Source organism: Numida meleagris, chromosome 1 (genome assembly GCF_002078875.1).
Source record: "Numida meleagris isolate 19003 breed g44 Domestic line chromosome 1, NumMel1.0, whole genome shotgun sequence".
In the NCBI taxonomy this organism is placed as follows: Eukaryota; Metazoa; Chordata; class Aves; order Galliformes; family Numididae; genus Numida; species Numida meleagris.
This window is the reverse complement of record NC_034409.1, coordinates 50712815-50738741: the sequence shown is the minus strand read 5'-3', so window position 1 is coordinate 50738741 and position 25927 is coordinate 50712815. Positions and strand designations below refer to the sequence as shown.

The following is a 25927-nucleotide window of genomic DNA, read 5'->3' as shown; positions in this document are numbered from 1 at the left end:
TGCATCCCCGTTAACTCTTTGCATTCAAAAGACATTACTGAAATCTTGAACTGAAAAATAAAAAAGAATGGAAAGCTTCAATACAGTTATTATTCCATGCCCAAACCGAAGAGGAAATGGGAACCCTTTGATTCATCCACTCCTAGACCAGACTTTACGCCTGCTTCTTGGCTGGGCAACCTCCCTTTGCAAACTCTTCTGATATCGTTACAGAGTGCCAAGGCTGGTGGAGACACGGGGCAATGAGAAGAAAAAGGGGAGATCATTCCCAGCTAACAAGAATGAACTAATCCAAAAAGACAGAAGGAAAACGAAGGAGAAAGAATTACAGGACATACAAGGTTTTACCTCCCTGAATTATTGGGCATCTTAGCAAACAACCAGTAGAGTTTAATAGTTGATTGTTGCAGGGAGCTGGGACAAAATGCAGCCTGTCAAAACCCTCAGCACAGACTTTTCTTTCTGCAGCTTCAGAAAGGTCAGACAGCACATTTCCATTGCTCACACGATAAACTTTCCTACTGAGTCTTATGAATCAGATGATACAAACATATTGAAAACAAACATATGGAGCTATCAGAAGATAAGCAGACCAGGTGCAGTTATTAGGCCTCTCACAAGGAGGCTCTCAGCTTAACAGTACAGGCTCCCTTCTCTCTACAAAGCCTCAAGGCTTTGAAACCGGGCTTCAAGAGATCCAAGTCAGTGAACCAGCGAACCTGGGAGATAAGCTGTGGGTCAATGATCCAATGAAAAGAAAACCAGATTTTCTGTGGGACACGGCACAAACAGAAATCCAGCTGGACGTGCCCTCACAGCAGTGTTTGGTCTACGATACCTTCTGGGTGCTCCAGTCCCGCTCTCAGAGCATGGCATCTAGCACTGCAGAAGTCTCGCTGCCCTCTGCACTTCAGATTTCATTCTATACACAATGAACCAGGGAATACAAGGCTTCAGAGATTAAGAGGAGTACTTTAAAAAGTTATTATTTTTATATCTTCAAGGCTTGATGGGTTTGGGCATTTTATTTAAAAAGTCTGGGAGCGATGATACAGTCCATGTGTTTGCTTTGAACTTCTTATCCTATGTGAAAGTACAACTTCAGCTTGTTTTGTGGAAAAAGGCAGGGGAGAGAAGCAGCACTGGTGGGCAGAATAGCTGATACGGGGTGGTAGGGAAGTATAACTGTGTGTTGTTGTGATTCTAAATAGAGTTCCGAAAAATACAAGGAACATCATTTCTAAGTCCTGATGTGTATAGCAGCAGCAGAATGTCGGAGCTCATACACAGCACAGACAACGCAAAGCAGGAAGGGCACATTCAGGGGATTAAAGCAATCGGTTTATCTGCAGTTCAAATAGAACACACAACAATCCAGAAATGGCCACACAGCAACCCTTCTGAATCAGTAAAACCCTGCCCAGGCACGGCAGCTCATCTTCTATCACAGCCATTATGGAGATGAAATACTGCGGAGGCATTAAGAATTGCACCTGAAGTCATCAGTGTAACAGCAGAACATTTCCTGTTGTGAAAAATACAGCACATTTAGATTACTGTATATGTTCTTACAGCTTGCTACCTTTGCTTTCCTTGACTTACACCAATAGGTGCTCCTATTTAACAAGTAACACTGGTAAAACATTTTAAAAGCTGGTAGGGGAAGTCTTTTGTTTTGACAGCATTCTAGTATGTTCTACTGCCTGTGACAAGAATCAGGATTTGACAATATCCACAAAGGACTCGTCCCCCTCAGCTCCCCTCTGGGGAGACCTCTTTGTGGCCTTCCAATACTCGAGGGGAGTCTATAAGCACGAGGGGACTGACTTTTTACATAGGTTGTAAGAGGACACGGGGGAATGGTTTTAAACTAAAAAAGGAGAGATTTAGGTTAGGTGTTTGGGAGAAATACTTTATTCAGAGGGTGGTGAGGCCCAGATTTAAAGCACCTCCTCCTCAGGAGAGTCTGCAACCCAGCAGCACAGGATGCCCACGTCTCATTTACCAACATTCACTCAAGTAACTGACAGGCTGCAAGTCTGAGTAGAAAGCTGCACCCGAATGTTGCACACCCATAGCATGGAAACACCTCAGGGCTGTGGCCTGTAAAAACAATTAGAAAGACAATACTGACCCCATCCTTCCGGGATTCCATTCCAACTGCTACCTTCTAACCATGCAGCATCAGGGAGGCTCTACTTTCAATTAAGAAGTGATTTGCACTGAACAGTTGGTGTGGCAAGAGAAGACAAAACATTACAAACCAGTACTGGATCCAGTAGATGTACAAGAGGGCTCATGGGATGAAAACTCCAAATTGCCAGCAGGAATTAGTAAGCTGACAAGGACGTGAGCTGAGTACTGTATGCTGGAGAGGAAAGCATTGTTTTCTTCTTTTAACCATCCTTCTCCATCCACTCATATACTCTGCATACATGGTGTCCCAGAACCCAAATATGTTATTAGAGCACTTGGATGCAAGTGCAAAAACTGGCGAGCACCAAGTACACTGAGACAAAAGGGAAGCTCCTGGAAGTTCTTGACCTGTGCCACATGTTACCTCCTCCTCAAGCTCACACAATGCCCTTTTCAAAGTGCCTGAGGCACCTTGCACATAGTCACAAAGCAGCATTACAGAGCAACACACAGCACATTCCCAGAAACAATTTTCTTCTTCTGCTTCATCTGTTTAGGTGAATCTAATGGTCACAACAGCAGCTCTAGGACAGGACTGTGCTGCATGACGGCATTCCCTGCTTGGCTCTATTTTATGTCTGCAGGCAGAAGCCAAAGATCACAATCCCAATCGATAAAACAAGGAGTATGCAAAGCTTTAAAACAGAAAGAGAAAACAAACAGAAAAAGCACAACATGTTTTGCAAAGCAGAGTATTGCTACACTGGCCAAATGCCTTTCCTCTTAAATTTTTTGCTGTTTTAGTTGAAGACACTTCCCACACGTCTTTCTATTCAGATGTATCTTAGTTGCTGTGTTAAATATTCTTTTTGAGAGTAGAAAACTGAAGATTTAATTCTCACAAAAATACTTACAATAGCTGTAAACTTTAAATTCAACACTGTAAAAATGGACGGCATCCGACTGCTCTGCACCATAACAGCGCAGAGTTGAGCACAGCCAGCAGTTTTTGTTTAGTTTGCATTTTAAGGGAGTAAGATGAAAATCACTTCTGCATAGTTACAAAAAAAAAATGCAAATAGTCAAAAGAGCTTGTCTGTTGTCACTGACAGAAAATAGGCCAAAATCTGAATAAGTGTGAAAACTCTCCTTGTTTCAAGGTACAGTCCTAGCTCAGATCATGGGTACGTCATGCAGATGAAGACTTAGTTATCAATTCTTTCCTCTGGGAGCTATTGAATTTTCGTCTTCAACTAATGAGTCCTACTGCTAGTAGAAGGTTACATAAAGTGATAACAAGAGTAACAGGAATTAATGAAGCATTAAACTCAATTATTTTGAATCCTCTGTCACTGCTTATAAATGTTTTATTTCTAACTACATCACACTAATTCTTTAGTGAAGCATAGCCCTGCTGTGTGGTTGGTGGGCTGGAAAGGTTACTCAAGCGAGATTAAGTGTACTTGGTAAAAAAAATGTTGATACATTTGCCTTTCTACCATATAAACAGAATTCCACATGGGGACAAAGTAAGCAACTCCCAGCTTTGTTCTGAACAAGCAAAGCAGGAGCGGTGTGACTCTCCCTGGCTCTTTACTGTGAGCATCAACTGTTCCACAAAATGTGTTCTCCCACTCAGTGTCCAAGAGCCCTGTGTGGAAGGAAGCCTGAAATACAAATCCTTGTTTACAACTCACAGGCTGAATTCAAACACCACATAAGATTTGTACTGCATTCAGGAGAACCAGAGGTACCAAAGTGAGCTTGCACAACAGATAGCCTGTAATGTGAAACAAAGCTTTTACTTCCCCCATATTTGGTTCATAGATTTTTGCAGGTCTGCTTGGTGACAGGATCCAGGTACTGAATTTAATTAAATGCTAAATCTTAATGAATGCCTAGGATAGCATTTAAAAAAAAACACAAATTTGCCAAGAAAACCAGTTGATGTTGAGGAACTGACATCCCTATCTATATGTGATAGTGAAACAGTAGGTGTTGCGCCAGATGAGCTCTACTCTGGTCCCATGGACTGAATGAGTGCTAGCCACAGGCAGAATATCCTTCAGTTCATCTTCATCCCAATGTAACACAACTCTCAAATTCTAGGATTTTTCTGTGGAGCAAAGCAAGGTACAGAAGGCAGGTTCAATCGGGAGTTTGACTTCAAAAGCCCCTTTCCAACCAAAGCTGTAAGGCTACTGGAGATACAATCACAACTACCACAACTCTTTCAAAAGCGTAAAGGCTCTCCAAATGGAAACAAGAAGCTAGAAGCCAACCAGCATTTCCTGTGGACGGAGTGTGCCAGCTCATTTCATTCAGCACCACACCATCCTCTGGATTCCCAGTTTTAATTTTTGTTAAAACATGAGAGAGGGCTGCGCAGGGCTGGTTTTCTGAGTAATGAACTCAAGAGAGAGGGTTGGGGTTTGGTATAGCCATGCTTTGTAGCCGATGATGGGAACATGATTAAGTTCCTAAATGCTTTGACAGACAGTGTTCAGGATAGGGACATGATAGAACGCACGTTCTATCTATCTAGATACCTGCGCACTGCCAGTGGTAAGTAAAGAGCATTCTGAACTGTGGAAAGTAGGAGCAAAGCTGTTGTGAAGCTGAGATGCCCTCAGCAGGAACACGGTCCTTAGTCATCTCCTGTACTTCTCTGGTTGAAATTGGACTTTGCTTTAAGGACCTCAATTTATCTCACATCGATCTTCTCATTAAAATGGCCTAGACAAATAATGTTTTAAGCATTTCCCTGTGTGTGGTTATTTCCAGTTAGTAGGTATGGGTAAATGACAGAATGACTTGGAGGGAAATAATTTCAAATCATGTTTACAACAGATCTGCTACAATGTTTTCTCTTAATTGCAGAAAGAACCTTTTTATGTGGTGCCAATATTTTCACAATGATACTTCATTGAGCATTCTTCTTTAGTCTGCCATAAAATTCACACGTACAAGACAAATGAAGCAACGAAGGGTACAAGTCTGCAAAGACTTGTTATTTAGGCTGTATTTTAAGCAAATTTAAGACTGACTAATTATTCTGGGTGCCTTACTTGAATTACTTGAAAGAGCCTCATTTTCAAAAGGCCTGTAAAACAGACCCCTCTCAGGAATCACAAGTTTGGCCAGCAACACCTTGAAGAAAGCCAGTACTGAACAAAACCTAGTAAGTATTTGTATACAATCCACCTAAAGCAGGAGACCACAAATAAGTCAAGAACATTTAGGAATATTTTCTTCTGGGAAGCATTAACAAAAGCGTGCAGCCACCAGGACATCAGTCTTTCTTCCAAAATCAAGCGCATTCTGCAGAAGCATGTATCTGAATTCTCCGGGTAAAAATAAGAAGATAGGCGTGATGTACTATATCTAGACAGGACAATCTTTCCTATTTAATTTGGTAACAGAATTTTAAACAGGGAGCCCAGAAACATCTCGAGCATGCCACTACCTCCCAGTGAGCCGCTTCAGCTGACAGAGTGGTGCTGACAGGTTCTCTTCATTCAGAGAGAGAGCTGACAGCCTAACCTTATGGCTTTACCAAAGTCTAAGTCACGCTGCTGTGTCATATTACAACGTGCTCCCCAGAAATAGAAGGCACGAGGAATTTTTTTACTATATTGTCCTCGAGGTGTGTGAAATGGGGAAGGGGTAAGCTTCTGAAAGAAGAAAACATTCACCTGAGCCATTGCCTTCTACTGAAGCTGTGAAGTGAAACTGAGCAGAACTCAACATTTGCTCTTTGGTCTTGCTTCAAGTTGGTACCTACATATTATTTAGTTCAGAGGTACCAAAGCACATGGAACAGGGCAGGGAGCAAAACAAAAATGTTTTTTTTTCTCCAGTGCTAACCTGACATGAATTTATGAAAGCTTTTCATTCAGGGACATCCAATGTGCCCACCCAGACAAGTATACAGAAGATCTCCGGCTCTGCAGATTTTGCCTTCCCTTGCAGGAAGTGAACTTGTTGATGCCCATAGGTCCCTTGCTGGTCCTGTTTTCTAGCTACAAACATAAAACATGGCTCCTCCTGAGTTAACATCTTGTATGCACTGCCAGTTTGGGCCAAGTTTATGGAATATGAACATACAAAGCTGCAGCTGCCTCGGAGGTCTGGGAAGCTGACAAACAAGAACAGAAACTGCAAAGGCAGGAAGCCTGTTAGAAGAGCGATTACCAGCATGCATCAAGAATATATGACACTTCTAACAGCATGGTCTCCAGGAGACTTGTCTCTGCTACAATCAAACACCAATGTTCTTTTGGGGTAGGGTTACACTTGGAGCCATTGCTCTGCTCCTCGGTATCAAAGGTGGCCCCATACTTAGAGTACTAACCAAGGACAAAGTTGGGTGGAACTGGGTGGGGCCCTTATATATGATGTTGTTCACCCAGAAACGGACAATTAGATCTTTCAAATCATATGTGAAACCAGTCTCAGCTCAAAAACAAGCACAAAAACATCAAGAGAAAGAGCTGAAGTGATACTTACGCGGCATGATCCCTTGGCTCACCAGCTCCTCCCGTGTGCGTCGCTGCTGGAGCTTCAACTGCAGCACTGCACAACAGCAGAGACAGGGAAGAGAAGGAAAGCCATCAGTGTAAGAAACAATCGAGGACACATTTTCAAGTGCATCTTGTTTTCTTCTTTGGATGCCGAGGCCCCAGCGAGCAGCAGAACAAGCAGACCCCCTCCCACCACACTGCCCTGCACCGCTGCAATTGCAGAAGTGGCTGCAAGCATCGAGGTTTCCGTGTTCTGCTGTGGGTAACGAGGGGAGGAAGTTGCAAAGGGTCTTGGCAGGGTGATAAAAATGTGCAGAGCCAGGGCTGTTTCTCAATTCTTTCTAGAGCATCAAGGTCTTTCAAACCATTAATATTAAAAAACAAACAGAAGAACACTGTCTGACAGCGCTCCAATAAAAACAGTGACACTCCAACTGCTAATGACTCCTAAAAACCCAAATTACTTTGTGCAGATTAAATTGATTTGAGAAAATTATGGGTCATTAGGTTCTCTAAATTACAAGACCAATTTCCTTCCTCAACTCAGAGATTCCTTCACCTTCAGAAACATCTCATGAAAATGAAATATCATGGCTATCTCTACAAGTGTCCTTGTCCCACAGCAGAAGGAATAAGTAGAATGTCTTCTACTTATTGGAGTGCAATAGAATACATGTATTACCTGTATACAACGCAATTACCTATTTTTTTCAAATGCAAATGACCAGTTTACTCATAATTTCAGCAGCTAGATTTTAACAGTAGTTTCCATTCAAACTATACAACCAAAGCAAAATTGTAGAAGTTGTCCTTACAAATGGTCAAAGACAACTTCCATACGAAAGGGACCCTGTAAAACCAAAGGAACACACACGCACATCATATGCATCGATTTAGGACGACCTGAAAGAACAGACACTGAATCTCAGCTGCAGTCAAGCCCAAGCTCCTAAGCACACTCAAGATAAAACATTATGAATGGCATGGCATCTTCCTTGTTTCAAACTTCAATTTCTCTTTCAAGTTCACATTGTATAGTTCACATTAGAGAGGTCCACACAAATGCAGCAGCACCACCAGAGAACAAAACTGCTCTACAATCTTATTACAACCCTTATACTTCCTTTCTTAAGTATTCTTTTTGTCCAATACGTTCATTTCCTACACTACACCCAAATTTATACTGTACACGCCCTAAAGCAGAGATCAAAAAACATAAGCAGAAGATGGCACTTCACCTACTTACATACATCAGCCCATTTTACCTGTTTCCTTAAATCTTCTGTCTGCCCTTTGCATTAAATTGAGCTGCACCTTCCAGTAAGGCATCTGGTCTTCATGTGAAGTTGACAAAAGATGAAAATCCCATCTCTTCTGTGGTTGCTTGCACAGTGGCTAATCATCCTCACCTCAGCTAGGCCGGACTTGCCTAGCTCCAGCTTCCATTGGCTCTTGACATTCTTTTTTCATTTTTTTTTTTTGAAGTTTACAACAGTGTGATTACAGTTCCTACATCTGAAGGCACTTCTGCATACAGCATACAACCAAGCTACGTCTCTTCTCCTTCTTAAGCCAAAGGATTTCTCAGGGGGTTCAGCAGTGCTCCTGCACGGCTGGGTTGTTGCTAGCACTAATTCGAAGAGGAGGCAAGACCTCATCCTCCTGCAAGCGGTCTCAGCCCTGCCAGGTAACTCTCACTATGTGGCATTTTTTCCACTCCTGAGCCATCTGGGGGGGCTCATTTCTATACCCTAAACTAGCACATCTCACTAAATGTACACCGACAAGGCACAGACCTATAGCATCCGCCACCCCAGCTTTACGTGCAGATAAGCTCAGTATTACTCATTTCTTCCCGCTTACACATCTAGCAGCGTATTTGTCAGCTGGTTTTGGCACTCTGCTATTTATCGGGTAGGACCCTTTCCCTTCCACACTGTCCCAGCTATCACCATCACTTACCTCCTCAGCTGACCCACCTTTCCCCCCCAGGTGCTAGGACACTCAGAGAAGAGCTCTCCCACTCAGATGCAGACGGCGTTTTCTGCTCCTTGGTGTACACAGCTGTAGCTATGCACATTTCATCCAACTGTCTCCATTTGCCTAAATTATCTTTTTTTTTAATACCATCATTAAGATCATTTATGCCTTCACTAATCTTTGTTCCTTCCACATCTTTAGCAGTGCTTGTTTCCAGGCCACGCCAGGCTGATCTCAACTAGAAACTCTCCTCTACTACCTTTGATTACAGGCAGCTCTTAAACCACTTCAGCGCTATTTCATTACATTCAAAGATACTTTTAGGAACTAAAACATATTGCGCTATGTTAGAGAACTTACAGAAGTCTGTTACACCCAGGCAAAACCCCTGGAAACCAAATTTCCAGTATCAAAACAACAAAATTGTACTTGAGCAGACCTGTTCTCCTAAAATGGAAAAGCTGCATAATAGGATTATATCGCTGCTCTTATTTAGATTATCAAATTTTCCACAGCTTTTTCCCCCTGGAACTGATATTAGATCACCCTCCAGTTACTCACTCTCACTTTTTCACTAGCAATGCAAGGTTTTACTTCTCTTTCACTCCTCTGAAATCTCCCCACTGCTACCAGACTTATTAGAAATCAGTGTCAGCCAGCCAGACACACACTTCACAAACAGCTCAAAAATCCCTTCCTGACTTCAGCTTCCCTTATGAATTTTCCAAATATAACTTTCTTCTATATCAGTTACCATCCACTACCCTTTTTCCCTACTCATTCTTGCACCTATTATTTTTAAACAGCACATCCCTTCACAGCAAGAAGTAGCAATTGTCAAGAGGACCAAACCAAAGAATAGGAAAAAAGGTCATTTTCTGGATATTTTTAATATCTATTAAGCAATGCCTGGGATTAGTGAATGTATATGCATACATATTAAGCAGAAGTTATAATCGGCACAGAATGTACTTTTTTTTCCAATACAGTTTATTTCGGGAGGAGGGCAAAAAAGGATTAATTCAGTTCACTTCTGAATTCATTTGGCTTAAATAAGTACTTGGAGTTCCAAACACCATTTTGTATATTTAGGAGATCACCTGTTTACGTGTGCAAGTGTGTGAACCCTATATATAGATTAACAGATGTCCCAAGGACCAATCCAAGGCTGTTTCACATGGAGCTCAGCCAAGGGTCTAGAATGACCAGAGAATTACAAAGTTACTCAAAGACAGACCAAGTGCAAGTCTTTGGATCACAAACCAACCACCTTCTGTTTCCTTTAACCCCACAGCTAAGCTTTAAATTAATTTCCAAGTCAGGAATGAATCAGGTCATACAAAGAAGAGCATATATCTGCTGGCTGGAAAATAACTCACCTCTCTCATCAAACTCGTGTCTATGTAACGTTTTGTAAGCTTTGTGTTCTTCTATGATTTTCGCACCAGAAAATGGGAATACTGATTTTTTTCACAAGCATGACAGGTTCTGAAATACACTTAAATTTGGACAAGGCTTCTAGGTCTTTAATGGACTCTTTTGAGAATTACTAAGACACGTCCCTGTTCACCGCAGGGGAGTTGGACTAGATGACCTTTAAGGGTCCCTTCCAACTCAAATGATTCTACGATTCTATGGTTCCAGAGCATCTGGAAGATGGTACAGTGGACTCTTGGCAGCCCTTTAGAAGAGAGGTAGAACAACACTTATGCGGTTGTGTAGTAAGAGACGATGCTGCTACTGAGTTATGTTGTTCAAGACATAGAGCAAGCTGTGACCACATTTTGTTTGTCTTGCCATGCAACTGCAGAACACCGAACTCAAGGGCACTGTCTGCTGATGGCTGGTGGCAACATACAGAGCCCGCACGCACACAGACACTTGTACGACACAACTCCAGCCGTAGTACCGGGGTGCTTCAGCAGTAAGCAGCAGTAAGAACGAATATTTATGATGAGCAAAGTTGGTTTTTGCAGCTTGCCTTCTAAATCTGCAACAGCATGCCTGCCCTTAGGTATAGCTACCTGAAAGCCCGTCAACTTCTAAAGCACACTGCATGTGTAACAGTGTGCGCAGGACTGCTGAAACTAGGCCACAGCCTCTGCATCTCCACTCCTTAGGAGAAAAAAATACTCAGAGCCTATGTCACATACCATGACAGATTTACAACAACAAATTAAAAAAAATATATTCTGCATTTCCTGTTGTCTGCGACCCGGCAATGAGAGGCGTGAGGCTGTGAGCCTGTGGTGAGGCCCTGAGCGCGATGAATCCCAAGAGTCAGTATCCCCATTTCTGCCAAACCTTTTCTCCTAAGAAAACCCCACAGACCCTGAAGTTTGCCTACGCGAGGTGAGGGCAGGCAGAGTACGCAGCCCGCTGCAGCAATGGAGTGAACAGGGCTCACGGAGACCAGAGCTACATGCGGGCTGGTTGCCTGGACGCTCGTGGAGACCGCTGATTGACTTTCTAAGTCAGTGAAAGCAGCTTGCCCGACATAAAAATTCCTCCTTGCAACCCAATCGATAAGTCATGCGATTGGAACTGGAAAGAGAAACTAGTAAAGAACAAGTGAAATTAGCCCAACCTCATTATCTAAGCTGAGGAAAGTGCAAGCGTAAGTAAAAGTAGTGAAAAGCAAACCGTGTACTTTAAGGCTCGTAACGGGTCACGGTGCTTTACTTGTAAGTGCTCAGCACCTCTGCACACCCCATGTGAGAACCCAGCGCTGCAGCACCCTCCCCACTCCCAGGACAGCTGAACACAACCCATGGTAACGCCATCACACCAAACCAACAGCCAGTACGCAACCAGCTCGACTGCGATATACAGCAATACAAGAAGGCTTTGATGGCATGGGATAGCTGATGAGGAAAACCATCACGGCTATTTGTGTAATGCTAACTTCAATATGACAGCACGTAACCACAGCTTTGAGAGGCAAAGCCCCTTTTCAGTCATCCCTCAGCCAGTAGCAGCCATTCTAATCACATTAAGAATTTTTTCCTAGCCTCTCCTGCATTAAATATCCACATCTGACCAGCAGCTGTGGACTACACAGCACATCAACCACTGGTTTCAATGGAAGTTGTATCTTCAGTTTATGGCTAAGTTTGATCCCTTGGAGATGTAGGGAGAAAATCTTCCCCTGGCACCACAAATGGTCTCAGCGCTTTTTGGGCTGTGCCTGCTTACAAAACAAAGGCTGACTTGCATTATTAGCCCTTCCATACTTGAAGGGGAAGCCAGATTACATCCTAGTTCAGACACCAGCAAGAACAGTATCTGCCCACCCCCAATGGCAAAACCCTTCTGGACTGAGGCAGCAAAGGGTGCTCTGTATTACAGAACCTTCTGTGGTGTCAACAAGAAGCTATAAAAGATGACAGCTCTAACAGTCTGCGGCCAATGAGCGAGTATACAACGGTCAAAATGAATTTTGAAAATAGCTCTCAAGTTGCTCAGGCTGATAATTTTTTCAGAGCTGCCTTTTGCACAGTCGGCAACACGCAGCCCATGGCACGGAATTTGCTAGAAAGCTGGGTGCCAACAAAGAAAAGCCAACTTTGGGGCCTGTTTTAAGGGCAATTTTCTGAAGCTAACAGCGTTTTAATCCACTAACTGCTGATAGGAAACACACGCTGGCTTTGCATTTAAGCAGACTGTGCAGTTAGCAGAGAAGCATTTAAGTGAAGCAGACTGTAAATGACACCCAAACTGCAGGGATTATATGGCAGTTTGCTACCCAGGCGAGGGGCTGCCAAAAATTCGCGTCCCTCTGTGGGGTGAAGGAGAAGCAGCAGAGTGCACAGCTGATCCTCAGCCTGCAAGCAGCCACTGGTGTTGCAAACAGCATCCATGCAATTAGGTTCGTTTGGATGCATTTACATGAACAGCTTGGAGCGAGCCTGAGCAAAGGGACAGTTAAGCAGAAGTTTATTTCTTTACTATGTGAGATTATCTCACATTTCACTACCTCTTTTCTCTGCTGCAGCAACAACAGCTGCTATTAAAGTGCAGGCAGTTTCCTCATCTCTTCCTTAGCAACCATACTACGGTGAAAATGGGGTTTGAGAGGGCGAGAAGGAGAATTTGGTTAAGTCTCTCAAACTGCTACAAGGACTTCCTGCACTAGAGGCATACCTCATCAGTTTCTATCCACACTGTGCTCTCCTATTCATGCGAGGCAGGAATGAGGTCCATATCTCTGCAGCCAAGGAGGATGTCTGGGCTGCACCTCCTGAACAGGAAACAAAACCAGGATCCGAGTGGTTCCTTGCTGCAGGTCATGTGAACGACGAAAGCAGATTTCTTAGTAGCACTAGAGCAATCAGCACGTCCAGCTGCAATATGCTTAGGTGGGCAGGTGTCTCATACAATTTGGGTGAGTATTTATGAATGCTGACAACCTCCTTACCCAGCTCCGCTTGCTCAAGGACAGATGCACGCTGACACAAGGCCAACCAGGAGGTTGAACTTCAGCGGCACTTCAAGTACAGAGGACTTGAAACCTTTCTCACAACCACCTTTCCTTTTGTATTCTCTTGGGCACACAACTCGCTGTACAGATCGGAAAAGGAATACAATTCTCAAAAGGACAGAACAGATCCTTCACCTCCACAGCTACAACATTCAGAATATTTCACAGTAGGTGGGCGAGCAGTAATCGAGGGATGCAATGTGGGTCATGCAACACTAGTGCTTTTTTTTTTTTCATCCAGCACTTCAAAAAGCTTTTTTAAAGCAGCTGAGAAGTATAGAAAAGGCACGAGTCTGGGCATCTCAGCTGGACAACTAAGAACACAAAGAGAAGGAAGAGAGAAAATAAACCAGCTTTCACCCTGAGGACAAGAAGAGCTGGTTTCTTGATAAAATCATTCTCTTCAAAGTTTCTGTAAGTTTTTACAGCTCAAAATGTTCTTGGATTGTATAGGATCATGACCATGACATGCAGCCCCCAGAGGCCCGCTGACAGACGAGATGCATCCTGCACGGCGGTGGCCCAAAGGCCTGGCTTGGGCTGCTAGAAACAGAATTCAGCGACAAGGCGATGCTCTCTTTGAAAGATGAGAAGATGCCATTGAAAGATAAATATGAAATAGGAATAATCTTTCAAAATCTTTTCGAAGTATGAGGAAATACTTGCATTTATTATCTTTTAATGAGTCCATGTCACGAGGCATTAACTCTTTTAGTGGAGTCACACTAATATGGATTCTTTGATATCACTAATGCAGCAGAATCAAAGATCCCAACCAACAGAAGAAACTGGTCCCAAAAGATCATGGGATCAGAAGCAAATACAGCAGAAGGATCTTCTCCATCCTCACACACTACCACAAGGTTGCTTGCTCACACCGTCGAGCACAGAAGAACAAGCCAGCACCTACCTCACCAGGTCATTTTTGAGGCTTCAATATCAGATTTGACACAATGCGGTAGTCAAAGTAATCTAAATTTTAAGATATATTTAGAAGGCAAAGCCATCTAAATGGCAGCAGTGAGTACAGCAGTTCTAGTTTTGTGACTACATAACATTACCAAAGAGACAAAAGCAGTAGCATGGTAGAAGCGTAACAACTTAACGTGATCTAACCTCTAGGAAGGACAGAATAATTTCTCCTGTTTGGTGCTTCGGAAAGGCTCGAGTCAGCACTGCAGTTCTAGAGTGGTGAAATGTTCAGGTACGGAAGAAAGAACCAGTCCATAGACTCAGAAGTTTACAATCTCAGCCTTCAATTTTACATACGCGTTTACTACGCAGGTACCGCTCGCATGCGCGACACTGAATAGATGCACAACTTTATTATTACTGCAATCCAGAAGTTACACCAAATCTTGCACATTTCTTTTTATGTTGGTTTAAAATAAACACTAGCAGTTGCTGCGCATTTTACAGCACTTGCCTTTACATTCTTCCTTCCTAATTTGTTTAAATTCCTGCAATCCCATAAAATTTAGAGGGGGTTAATGCAATTTTACTCACTGCTTTTTAATGCAACGCAAGCCTTGTTTTCTTACTAGCATTTTAAGTCAGATGCATGTATTACTGCTAGTACATTAAGTCTTTCTATCTAACGCAGAGAAGCCCACACTAACAGCCCACACCTAATAGCCTATTTCAGCACTCACTGAAACTTAAAATAGGACTTTGACAAATGAACCTGGCGTTTTTAGTGAAATACGCAACATGTAAAAGTGTGCAGCAAGCTCATCAACAGGAAAAGTGGGTTTTCTTTCTGTGCAAGGTATCAGTTCTTGTTAAATCATTTAGTCTCAGAAATACTGGTTAGGTGAAAACCAAGGGTGTGAATAGCTAGGCACATACCCCTATCTATGTAATCTGGCTACCATGCATGATCCAGCAGGATGACCTGTAACAAAATACCTAGGTGGAAAGGTCTACCTAAAATTGACACACCAGCATCATGAGACAATAAATACGTAACTACCTCCTATTATCTGTGATGAGTGCTTGTTGATGCCATCTCTGCACCCATTGTTGCTATCTATAGCTGGAAGGGAAGCCCTGGGGGAAATATCTGACTTCACAGAGAACTTCCCAACTTGCCATGTGAAGTCAAATCACAGTCTATACTGATTTATACGTTTCCATGAAACAACAAACAAGGAGGAACCAACATTGCCCTTAGCCACCTTGCAAAGAAGACCCTAGGAAGAAATTCTCCAAGATAACTTGATATGACGTGGCAGATGAGGACAAATGAAGGAAAAGGAAGGAATGGGCAGACATATCCTGATAATCAGATTTACAGCTGTCTCCTAAAGAGACAAAAGAAAAGGCAAGCTGCACTGGGGAAAACACGTTTGTGCCCTTTTCATTTTTTTCTTGTACAGAGAAAGGTATCTCTGCCTGTGAGAAGTAAGAGCTCCAACATTCTTATTTCCCTTAAAGTCGGGACATCAGAGTTGTTTGTATTTTTTTTCTAAAAAAATTATACAGAAGACAGGTAAAAGAATGTGCCATTCAGATACATCAGCATCCCAGCCATTTTTCAGATTATTTAAAGCCCTTAGTTCAAGGGATAATACATGTGCGTTCCTATTAAACAGAAAAAAATAAATCACTGAGAGAATGCCAAGACATTCATAAAATGTATGATTGATTTGCATGTTTATCATACTAGAGTTAATGAGAAAAAGCTTTCCACGCCTCTTTCTGCAACAAGAGACACAACAGAACATTTTTCCTTTACAGCTCCATTTCCACTGCACACAGAACTCCAGTGCTCCACCAGCTTCTCACATCAAGGCCAAACCTTCCCCAGACATTTCTCAGGGCCTGCACCAGCCCAACAATTCAGCCTTCCTTCTCCTTCAGGGCACCCTCGACAGATAGAAGTTCTCAGCTCCCTTCACAGAAACTCCCTCATGGTGAAGATGCCACAGAATTTCTGTACAAACAGATGGGATCCTTTGACATATGAGCTGTACTATCGGGTTTTCCACCGAAACGTGGAATCTATTCTGTATCTCTAAGATTTTCAAATTCTTGTCCACCTAAAGAAGTTTGGCTTATGGAAACCAAATGCAAATTAAAGCAAATGCGTTTTTTCACAAGTGGTAGAAAAAAGGACTTTGGAGTATGCAAATTCAAATACAAAACTAGCATTTCTTTGGAAGAACTAATTAACTGATTAAAAAGGGATCTGAGAAAGCGGGTCCTTATAATTTTAAATTAGCTGGCTTTAGCATCCCTCTCCCAGCGTCAGTCTATTTGACTGTGCTGACAGTTACTTCACAGGACATGAAACAAACTGGGGTTTGCCCAGCATACGTACTGCATGCAAAATACAAGCTCAGGGCATTCCCTACCCAGCTAGCATTCCTGCCACCAGCTATGGTCCAAATCACAGCATCCTCTTCTAGATAGAAATTCAGGCGGATGCTACAAGGAACTACTGCACTTCCTTAACTTATAGTATGAAAGAAACATCTTCGCCATTTCCTCAAAGAACATATGCCACAGCCATGACACAGAATCATAGTATAGCCTAGGTTGGAAGGGATCTTAAAGATCACCTAGTTCCAGCCCTCACATCAGGCTGCCCAAGGCCCCATCCAACCTGGCTTTGAGCACCTCCACGGATGAGGCACCCACAGCTTCTCTGCGCAGCCTGTGCCAGTGCCTCCCCACTCCCTGACTAAAGATTTTTTTTCCTAACATCTAACCTAAATTTTCACTCTTTCAGTGTAAAGCCATTTCCCCTGGTCCTATTACTATTAGACCGTGTAAAAAGTCGTGAGATTTGAATAAAGATTCCCACCCTTTCATTGCAACAGCCTGATGGATTCTTTACAGTCAGAGATGGAATTCTACTATCACTGTGTTTCTACTTCCGAAAAAGTTACAAGTTTCAGCTGCGGTCATTGTATCCCTCTACATTAGAAATCAGTTCCTTCAGAGCAGCATAGTACAGAAGCTGATCCTCAGAGTTCACATTACACTCAAAAAGCACTTCAAATCCCCTCAAGCTCAACTGTGATCATACACATCTGTCTGCTACTTTTTGCTTTCTCTTTGCATATTCCCTTTCTTGCAAATGTCTAGACTTCAGATCTCCAGAACACTATGGTTTGGGTGGGTTGTTTTTTCTTTTAGCAGAAGGGAAGTTCCACAACCATAAACACACAGATCAGGCTATGAGGCTTAATGTGCTTCTTAAGTGCCATCGCTGCTATAAATACCTAAATAATATAATTCTGTGCAACAGGTCCACCCGCAAACTAAACAAACAAAAAAAAAAAAGCAGCAGTCCACAGTGGCTTGTGTGACCACTTGGACTTCATCCTGGTGGACAAATTCTGCAGGTGTTTCAAATGTTCCTGTTGGCTCAGAGCTCTGCTGAAGGGCACAGAGGAGACTGCCAGCAGCAGCAGGTACCCCCACACTGGCAGATCTGCTATCAGAGGTGGGCTTTTGCTAATGTTCAGAACAAAGTAAATGAAGGGCAGACACGTTTCCTTTCCGTTGCTCCCTGCAGTGAAGAGGCAGCGGAGATAGCTTCGTGGTGACAGCACTTGCAAACCGCTGTAGTTAGATTCACAGTCACATGTCAGTCCTCAAGACACAATCCTTGTTCTGAACTGCCTACAGTCAATGTGACAACTATTATTAGCAGCTGGGAAAGTCTCTCAGTGAGGCACAAAAGTGCTGCTAGTTTAGCATCTACTTGTAAAATGTCATCTGTCACTTCCGAATGGCACACTTTGAGATCTGAGCGTGGAAAAGGGGGTAAGCTGCAGGCATGCTTAGGATATCCATCCATAAGTATCATACTGAAAGAAGCGTGAAAGCTTTGCAAACTGAAAATGAAGAAAAAGAGCATCAAAAAAACATCACAAAATGCATTTTGACAGGGGCACCAAAATAAGAATGAAACACCAGAACTGAAACAGAGACAGGTTACACGCTGCTTGTAATGCTGACCAAATGACATGAAGGGCACGTATATGGCCTGGCTTCCAGCACTGCTACGCAATTTGCAGAGACAAGTAATGAAAGAACATAGCTACTACCCCATGCGATTCCTACCAAAATAACCCACAGCTGTATTCTACATGCATTTAATACTAGAGAAATAAGAAGCAGCACGACGCAAGGGAAACTCCACATGGAGAAAGCTGAAAGTGGATCTCTTCTCTCAGGCAGCCGAAGGGCATCCATCCCTAAGTCCTGCACAACACCCCAGCCGTGCAAAATGTTTATGCCCTGCCAAGTGTGCCAAGTGCAGAAGGTTATCAACCAGATGTTCACTCTGCCAGCTGCAGCAGAGAAGTTGGGGGGAATGCCCCAGAACAGTGCTGGGCCTTCAGATTCTGTGAGCTTGGGCTCTGTGAGCTGCCTCTGGGGATGGAGGCCTGAGAATGAGGTCTTTGTAGGCACAGCTGCAACATATGATGCCTGCATCTACCACGGAGGAAAAACCATTACTGACAATTCTGTTAAAACTTCTGAGTAGTCACCTTTTTTACAAAAGATTTTCTTTACAGCTGTTTACTTTTGAAAGGCTGTATTAAAATGAGATTGTCCAGAAAGGCTGGATGTCACCAATTTTCACCAACAATTTTGGAAGGAATCCACACCCCAAAGCAGAATGTCCCCTCCCTATTATTGACTTTCTCACACATTCCTCGTTAACTTCATCAGGCTTAGTCTAACTTCAGATGGCAGAACTGCAGACTAGAAAGTTGAAACCTTGATTATCTTGGAAGAATACTTACTACATCATATAAGCCTTCTAACAGTTCTGCCCACCTCGTTGAACGCAGAGAAAAATCCTGAATATACTGATCAGTAAAAAACATTTTGCAGTTCTGACTCATAATCACTGTACTGCAACGTAGTTCAGCTAATGCAAATTAAGAGCAGCCTTTATTTCAGATATTCCATGTTAGCAAATTTTACATACCACCAAGGAAAAACACTGCGTATACCTTCACTAGCCCACGTTAGCAAAAATAAAAGAGTCATGAGTTCTGCTTTAAGTTATGCCATTCATCAGATTTTGCATCGACTGAGAGACCTCCTGCAAGAAGGAACTGGATTTGCCCATATGGGCTCACTGTATCCCTTTGTTAAATAAACCTAAGCTATGTCAGGGGCCGTATCCTGTTTTCTACCATGGGCTGCAAAGGTTCTTGCCAAGAAATATGCTGCTTTAACATTCTGAATCGAAATTTATTGATGCAGCAGGTGACAAGATCGGTAATTTGATGCTGAGAAAAGATTGGATAGATGGGAGTTGGAGTACTGAAACGAAAGATCGAAGCAGGCACTTATTTTTGGTATAGATATTCTTTAAGTCGTTGATCAATGACTTACAGGAGTGAGAGAACGCTGAAAAATCTGAGATGAGTAGTGACATATCTCAAAGTTGATGAAAGGACCACGATTAGATTTACACGGGCAGCCTGATGTGGATCTCACAAACATGAGCAACCGTCGCTGGCCCTTATCTTCTCTGCGAAGGAGAGCTGCAGTGACATCTGTCTGGCAAGAGCTCTAAACAAGCACATCAACTCCAGAAGTTGTTTCTGGATGCAAAACAGGCAATCTGAGCATAAGCATTACAATTTTGTTTTCAAAAAAAGCATCTACTTTTCAACAGCTGCCAGGAAGTCTAAGCATCAATCATTAGCTGCTTAAAAAGTACAAACACAGATTCTTTCTTAAAAAATACATAAAAACAAATAATTATCCAAAAAGCAATAATTTCAAGGCTGCGTGTTTTTTTCAAGCTTTTATAAAAATATTTTCCTGTTGCTAGGAATATCAGTACCCCAGCACTAGTGCTGTTGAACATGAAGCTCTCAGCCCAACTGTGAAGAAAATCCAGTTGATAGGGCAGGAAAATACTGCAAATTTTACTTGGTATTATTACCAGTTCAAAGCATTGTCTGCATAAATGCTATTGACAGCTGCACTCCTTGCACCACACCCACCTTCTATTCTTTTTATTTCTGCACATGTTGAGTCCTTACATCTCCTTACTCCTGCAGGTCCGAGACCAAAACTCTTCCCTTTTAGTATTACTTTGTGCTCAAGCAAACTATTGTAGTAGATCTTTTCTGTAAAAATGAATTAGATCACAGCATGGTAAACAAGTTAGCCTCTGCCCCTCTCCTCCTCCTCCTCCCCCCATTCCCAGCATGAAAATAGCTAGGGCTAAAGCAACAGCTGGGGATCATTACACTGACAGGAATAGTTCAGTAAACTCCAAGAGGGGAAAACATGTCATATCCAAAAAAACTAAAAACACATTAGGGCAGCAGGACCAAAAAAAATATGTGAATTCAGCTTCAGGGATAAAGCGATGACTCGCTTTCCACTGATAAAGACTGACTTATGAAAACACTGGTCAGTCAATGTTAACCCTTTCCTGAAGCTTCCCACTCTTGATGACTTATGTCATAAAGTTAACAAATACCCTGAAACACCTCTAGTCTTCAGAGTCAAACAAAGCACACTGGGAATTTAGTAGAAATAAATTTAAATTGCCTGCTTACTGCCAACTCTGAGCCACTTCACCTTAATGCTTCACTAACTTATCTTCTCTGTGCTATGCATTTGCAAAGAGTGGCTGCAGCACAAGGCTACAGAGAATCTAACCATACACACTGGCAATGCCTCCAGATTTGCAAAAAGGAAAGTCAATGAGTTAACCTCTCATACATTCGATACATTTTCTATACTTTCCTGTGCCACAGCTCTATTTGCCTAAGCCATTCTGAATTTTGGCATACATGTGGCCATTGCTCGGAGACGCTTCAGTGACACTTTGTGACTGGTTTCTGATGGTCCTTATCCACGTGTTTGCACGAGGCATTGCTTTGACATCTCCCCCAGCATCTTCAGGTCCACCCTGAAGGAGGAAAACACTGCTCAACCCTGACAGAAAAAGGCCAGCCCACATTTCTGCGAGATGCCTGGGATGCACCCTCTTGCTGGGGATGCCCTTGGTGTCGGAGCCTCCCTGTCCGTATGGGCAGGTTCTTGTGCCCTCTGCTGGAAGAGGCACAGGCCACCCAGCAGCCTTACCTTCAGCTATCGGGAAACAGGACAACGTGGCCTAGATCACTCCAGAAGAAAGCTACATATTAACAAGCACTTGCACCCCTCCTGATCTCTTCAAAGTACTGAACAGATATTAATAGTTTAATCAAAGGCTAAGCTAACTCAAATTACCTCACATTTGCTGCGGACCAAGAATGTGTGCGCAGTTACCACAGATCAGATGGCCTGCAGTAACTTGTTCGTGTCTGGGCCCCGAGACACAAATCTTGGAAAAAGACAGGTGAATTTCACTGTCAGGCTCTCAGTCACATTGAACGTTTTTCGAAGCGAGGACTTCCCAAAATAAAAGTTCAAGAGCAACGAGCGAAAGACTTTGCAAAGAAGTGGAAAAGCTGGAATTCACTTTTGGAAGCTTTCACTTGTACATTAGAGCCATGAATGCTCATCAGCTTTTGAGAGGCTTTCTGAAACTTCCCAAAGCTTGCGATTCCTTCCTTCTACCTTTCATCAGGAGCTCCCATCCCATTGTGCTAAGAGGCCTAAGAGCTGCAAACTAAGCTCTGGTATTTCAAAACTAAATCACTGCAAGGCATTCTTTGATGGAAAACATGTTTATGGATTTTTGAATTCTAGGAATTTTACAAATAACTGCTCTAACACATACTCTGAAAAATACAAGCATATGTCCTTTGACTTCCCCATGTCAAATGAATTTGTGTCTGGAAAGGATCAGAAGTTCCCAGATTTCATTATGTCAAGTTCCACTTCAAAGAAAACCAACATTAAATCAGATTCTGGATACCATGTTTTCCAAAAGCAAGAAAACAAGACCAAGTCTATTCCAGATAGCCACTTCTCATAAGATTCACAAAGCAAATAGGAGTGAACATTGTCGGCACAATGCAGACACCTCTTTTTTGCTTGGCTTTACTAAGAGGTGAAAGCAGAGTGGCACCCATTCATTTGTGCACGGTAAAATGTGAGGAGAGAAGTAGATGAATTTTCTGTCCTTCATGGTAACAAAATTAAGCTGTCCCATTTTTAGCCAAAAATAAGGTACAACAGTCCTTAGGGTTTCATTCAGCTCAGTGGCAATTAGTGACTTCTGTAGCTTCTGTGAGGGCTCACATGTGAGTCCCTCTGCTTCTCCACTGCCTCTAAGATTTGGCTCTGCAAAATACAGTGAATGCTACAGCACAAATACAAGAGGCATCCTGAGATCACAGGAGACATGAACGGAGCCACAGAAAAGCTAAAGGGTTATTCTGTACTCTTCAAACATGAAAGAAGCTGGCAGAATCTATTTCTCTTTCCTACCCTTCCTGTTTGGTAGCTGGTAGCAAGAAGCTTTCTCCATTGCAAATTAAAATATCATGAATTTTTGGCATGTGGTTGGGTTGGGCATGGAGGGCTGACTGATGTTGTTAAACTTTGAAGAGGCAATACAGCTTTTGCAACTAATTAGAAAAATACAAGAATTCAATGGTGTTCGTTCACTTCAACTTCAGATGGCAGCAAGCATACTTCTACTGATTACAGTACTATAAGATTACATTTTCCTCACTCTACATTTGATCCCACTGTAGAATGCTTGTGATATTTAGTGACTGGATGAAAGATGTATCCCAGCACACCCAAAGGCAGAGTGCTCACCTTCTGTGAAAATCAATGCCTCGCAAATACAAGACAGCTGCGAGTTTGAGTCTGGTTTGTTTTTCCCTCCGAAGATGGATGTATAGCAGGTCTTTGTCTCCAGAGCAGCCAAAAGTCATCTGGGAATACCATCTATACTAATGGATTTATTACTCCCAAATTTTAACTTGGCTTCAGTTTTCTTTTCTGTTTCCACACTTGTTCTACAAAGAGTATTCCAATGAAAACCAGCAACAAAAATAGTAATATCGTAAAAATTAATAAAAAGATGACTCTTAATATCTGATAATGGGGCATGGTATGGGGAACAACAGCAGGGAGTAGAAAACTTAACACTTTTATTTGGCAGCCTCAGTAGTCCAAGGGCTGTATACAAGAGAAAAATCCTCTAAATGCAACTGCTCAAATGGTCTTCCACACACCAGCTATCTTCCTGTAACAAACATGCCTTTATTCTATCTAACTTTTTGTTCTCAACTTTGACCACTCTTTACTTTTTGGTCCAAAATGTCACTGCAAGTCATTTTCCTCTCCTCTCAGATCACATTACCTGCTCTTAAAATCACTCATCACCTTACTTCTCAGGCCACTGTGTTCAAGATCTTTGTTCACTCCTTCAAGTCCTTATTAAAATTCCACGTGCAGTTCTGTGAATCCACTACTTCTTATAAATATAACGCTTGTTTATTTGTCACTGGCATGTTGTTACGTTCTGTCATTCTACCCTGTAATCTTTTCCCAGTTCCCATTGGTTGCTGTCTATTATGCTGCTCACTATGAATGGGTCACTGTCTGGACCCATCTTTTCAATCTTTTCTTCAAATTCACTGTTCCAAGCAATCCATCCAGATCATCTTCTCTTCTCATAGGTACTACTCCTTGAAAATTGACATCTATCTATCTACAGAATCATTCAGAATTGTCAAATCCCTATAAAAATCATGTCTATTTGTATGAGAATTATCTAATAGTGAATTTTATTCAGATATACACAAGCCGTTCCCTCCACACTCTCTGAACAGCAACATATTGAAACTTAAAACGTGATACTCTATCCCCTTCAAGACCGAGTTGCCACTCCAAGATAAGCCTTTACACTTTAATAAAACAGCCTTAAAACACTGCTTACAAGAGCCCTACAGACATAGAGAAAGAAACTGAAACTCAGAAATGTAAAGCTCCAAACACAAGTGAAATTGTCACAAGATGCAGCACTGCACGTAACTGCACACGGGGCTCTGACCTCGTCCTGTGCCATGCTTACAAGCGCCCTCAGGAACAACGGGTCACAGGAGTCATCAGGAAACCCAAAATCTGGACAACTGCCCAGGCTGGACAAAAGAAGAAAAAGCAGGCAGATTCTACATGGAAGGGAAAAAAAAAAAAAAAACACAAACCAATTATGCAGTGCCTAAAACGAAGAAAGCAGATACTGCTAACCTTCTCGCAAGCTGTGGTATGAATCCTGATATGTGCTTGAACAGCTCTTCCCTTGCTTTGCCACAGTCTCTGCAAGCGGCACAATCCCGACATAGGTAGGCTGGAGTGTCTTGGCTTTATCCAACATATTAGAGGAAATCCCTGGACCTGAAGGCCGATTCTGCAGCACAGGAGGCGTCCCACGCTAGTGGAAGGGGTGCTTAATCCTCACAAGAGACCCAACCACAAACCCTCTCTACCAAGTTTCTGTCACTGTACCGAGCAGGAGAGTGGAAAAAAAAATCAGTTTACTGTTGGATTCCAAGGCTGTGCTTGCATAGGAACACAGAGGTACGCGAGGCACAGACAAATCCTGACAGCCAACATCTAAAGATCAAAATCAGCACGCCTCTTGGCAAAACTCTTCTTCCTACTATCTCAAAGCTCAGGCAGAAACTCCTCTACTTCAGCAAGCGGCTGTAAGCATTCAGGATCCCAGTACGCAGAGCAGTGCTTATCAACAGATGCGTGGACTTCTCCGTGGGGCCACTGGCTGTAACAGCCAACCTCATTCACCCAAAATAGTGAACAGTTGGTTCCTCTACTCATGCTGCAGACACCTGCCAGACAGGCAATGCCATGTGATTCAGCACTGCCCTCTGCACCTCCCAGCTGCAAGCACACCAACCAGGAGCACATCACCACTCTGCCAGCAGCAGCCACACTTTCTTTTCTTCTTTCCCATTCCAACTATTATAAACTGAATTTTGGCTGTGGAGAAAGCTCAATTGATTACAGTGGAAACAGACTTTACGTGCACTTGCTTTGAGACTAATTATAGGCAACTGCAGGTTATTTCGCTGCAAGCATGAACTCCTGCCTCTTCTTCCCTTCAATCTTTTCTCTTGACCTAGTAGAAACACCCAGCTGCAGATAACCAGCAGCCCCCAGGCAATAACACTTCTGCAAGCACCAAAATCTCACAATCCATGCTTGTTTGGAGGCAGCTGTCTCACCTGGAGTTTATTTAACCCATATCATGACTGTATGTCATACGGTTGGCAGTCCTAACAGCAGTGGGACAGCCAGTGGCTTTGTTGATCCTTAATCTCACGCAATGAAGACTGAGCAAATTAAATAAATAAATAAAAAGATGGTGTGTGTGGGGGGAAAGAGTTGTCCAATGAATATACACACTTGAAAAAGGTATTTCAGTATCTTTACAGAAGCAAAGCATGAATAGTAATTAGTGTCAATCTACGAGCCTGAAGCAAGATAGCCTTCATGGCACAGATAAGAAGGTGAATACTCCAAACCCTACTGGAACAGTCTGCATTTCTTATAATGGCCCCCATCAAATCAAGATCGACATTCCTCATCTCCAAATGGTTTGAGTCATGTTACAGAGTGAGGCTGCAGTAACAGCCACAAGAAGAAAACGTCTTTAACAATGAAGCTGAAATCTGAAAAAAGTGGTGTTTTAACCAAATATAAAAACCCCAACTTTTACTGTGCCATTAGCGGCATGAGAAGAAATCATCCTTTAAGTTACAAACTAGAAACTAAAATACTGAATTTTAAGATTTTATTAAACTGCGATTTGAGATTGCATCAGTGACACTTCTGAGTTCCTGCAGCAGCCCTCTTCTTACTTGGAAATGTTTGACCTTCACTCAAA

At 42.6% G+C, this 25927-nt stretch overlaps 1 protein-coding gene across 6 annotated transcripts in view; it reads right to left on the bottom strand.

The window, feature by feature from the left end:
- The window catches only part of MKL1 (megakaryoblastic leukemia (translocation) 1), a 99626-nt gene that overhangs the window by 23539 nt on the left and 50160 nt on the right, over positions 1 to 25927 (bottom strand). For 4 of the 6 annotated variants that reach the window (XM_021384518.1, XM_021384535.1, XM_021384526.1 and 1 more), the window contains one exon: positions 6646 to 6711. In XM_021384518.1, the coding sequence (XP_021240193.1) occupies positions 6646 to 6711 (66 nt within the window). Of the gene's footprint in view, positions 1 to 6645; positions 6712 to 7924; positions 8004 to 19485; positions 19544 to 25927 lie in introns of those variants that run through there. The other 2 variants (XM_021384557.1, XM_021384543.1) reach the window with 2 other exon arrangements.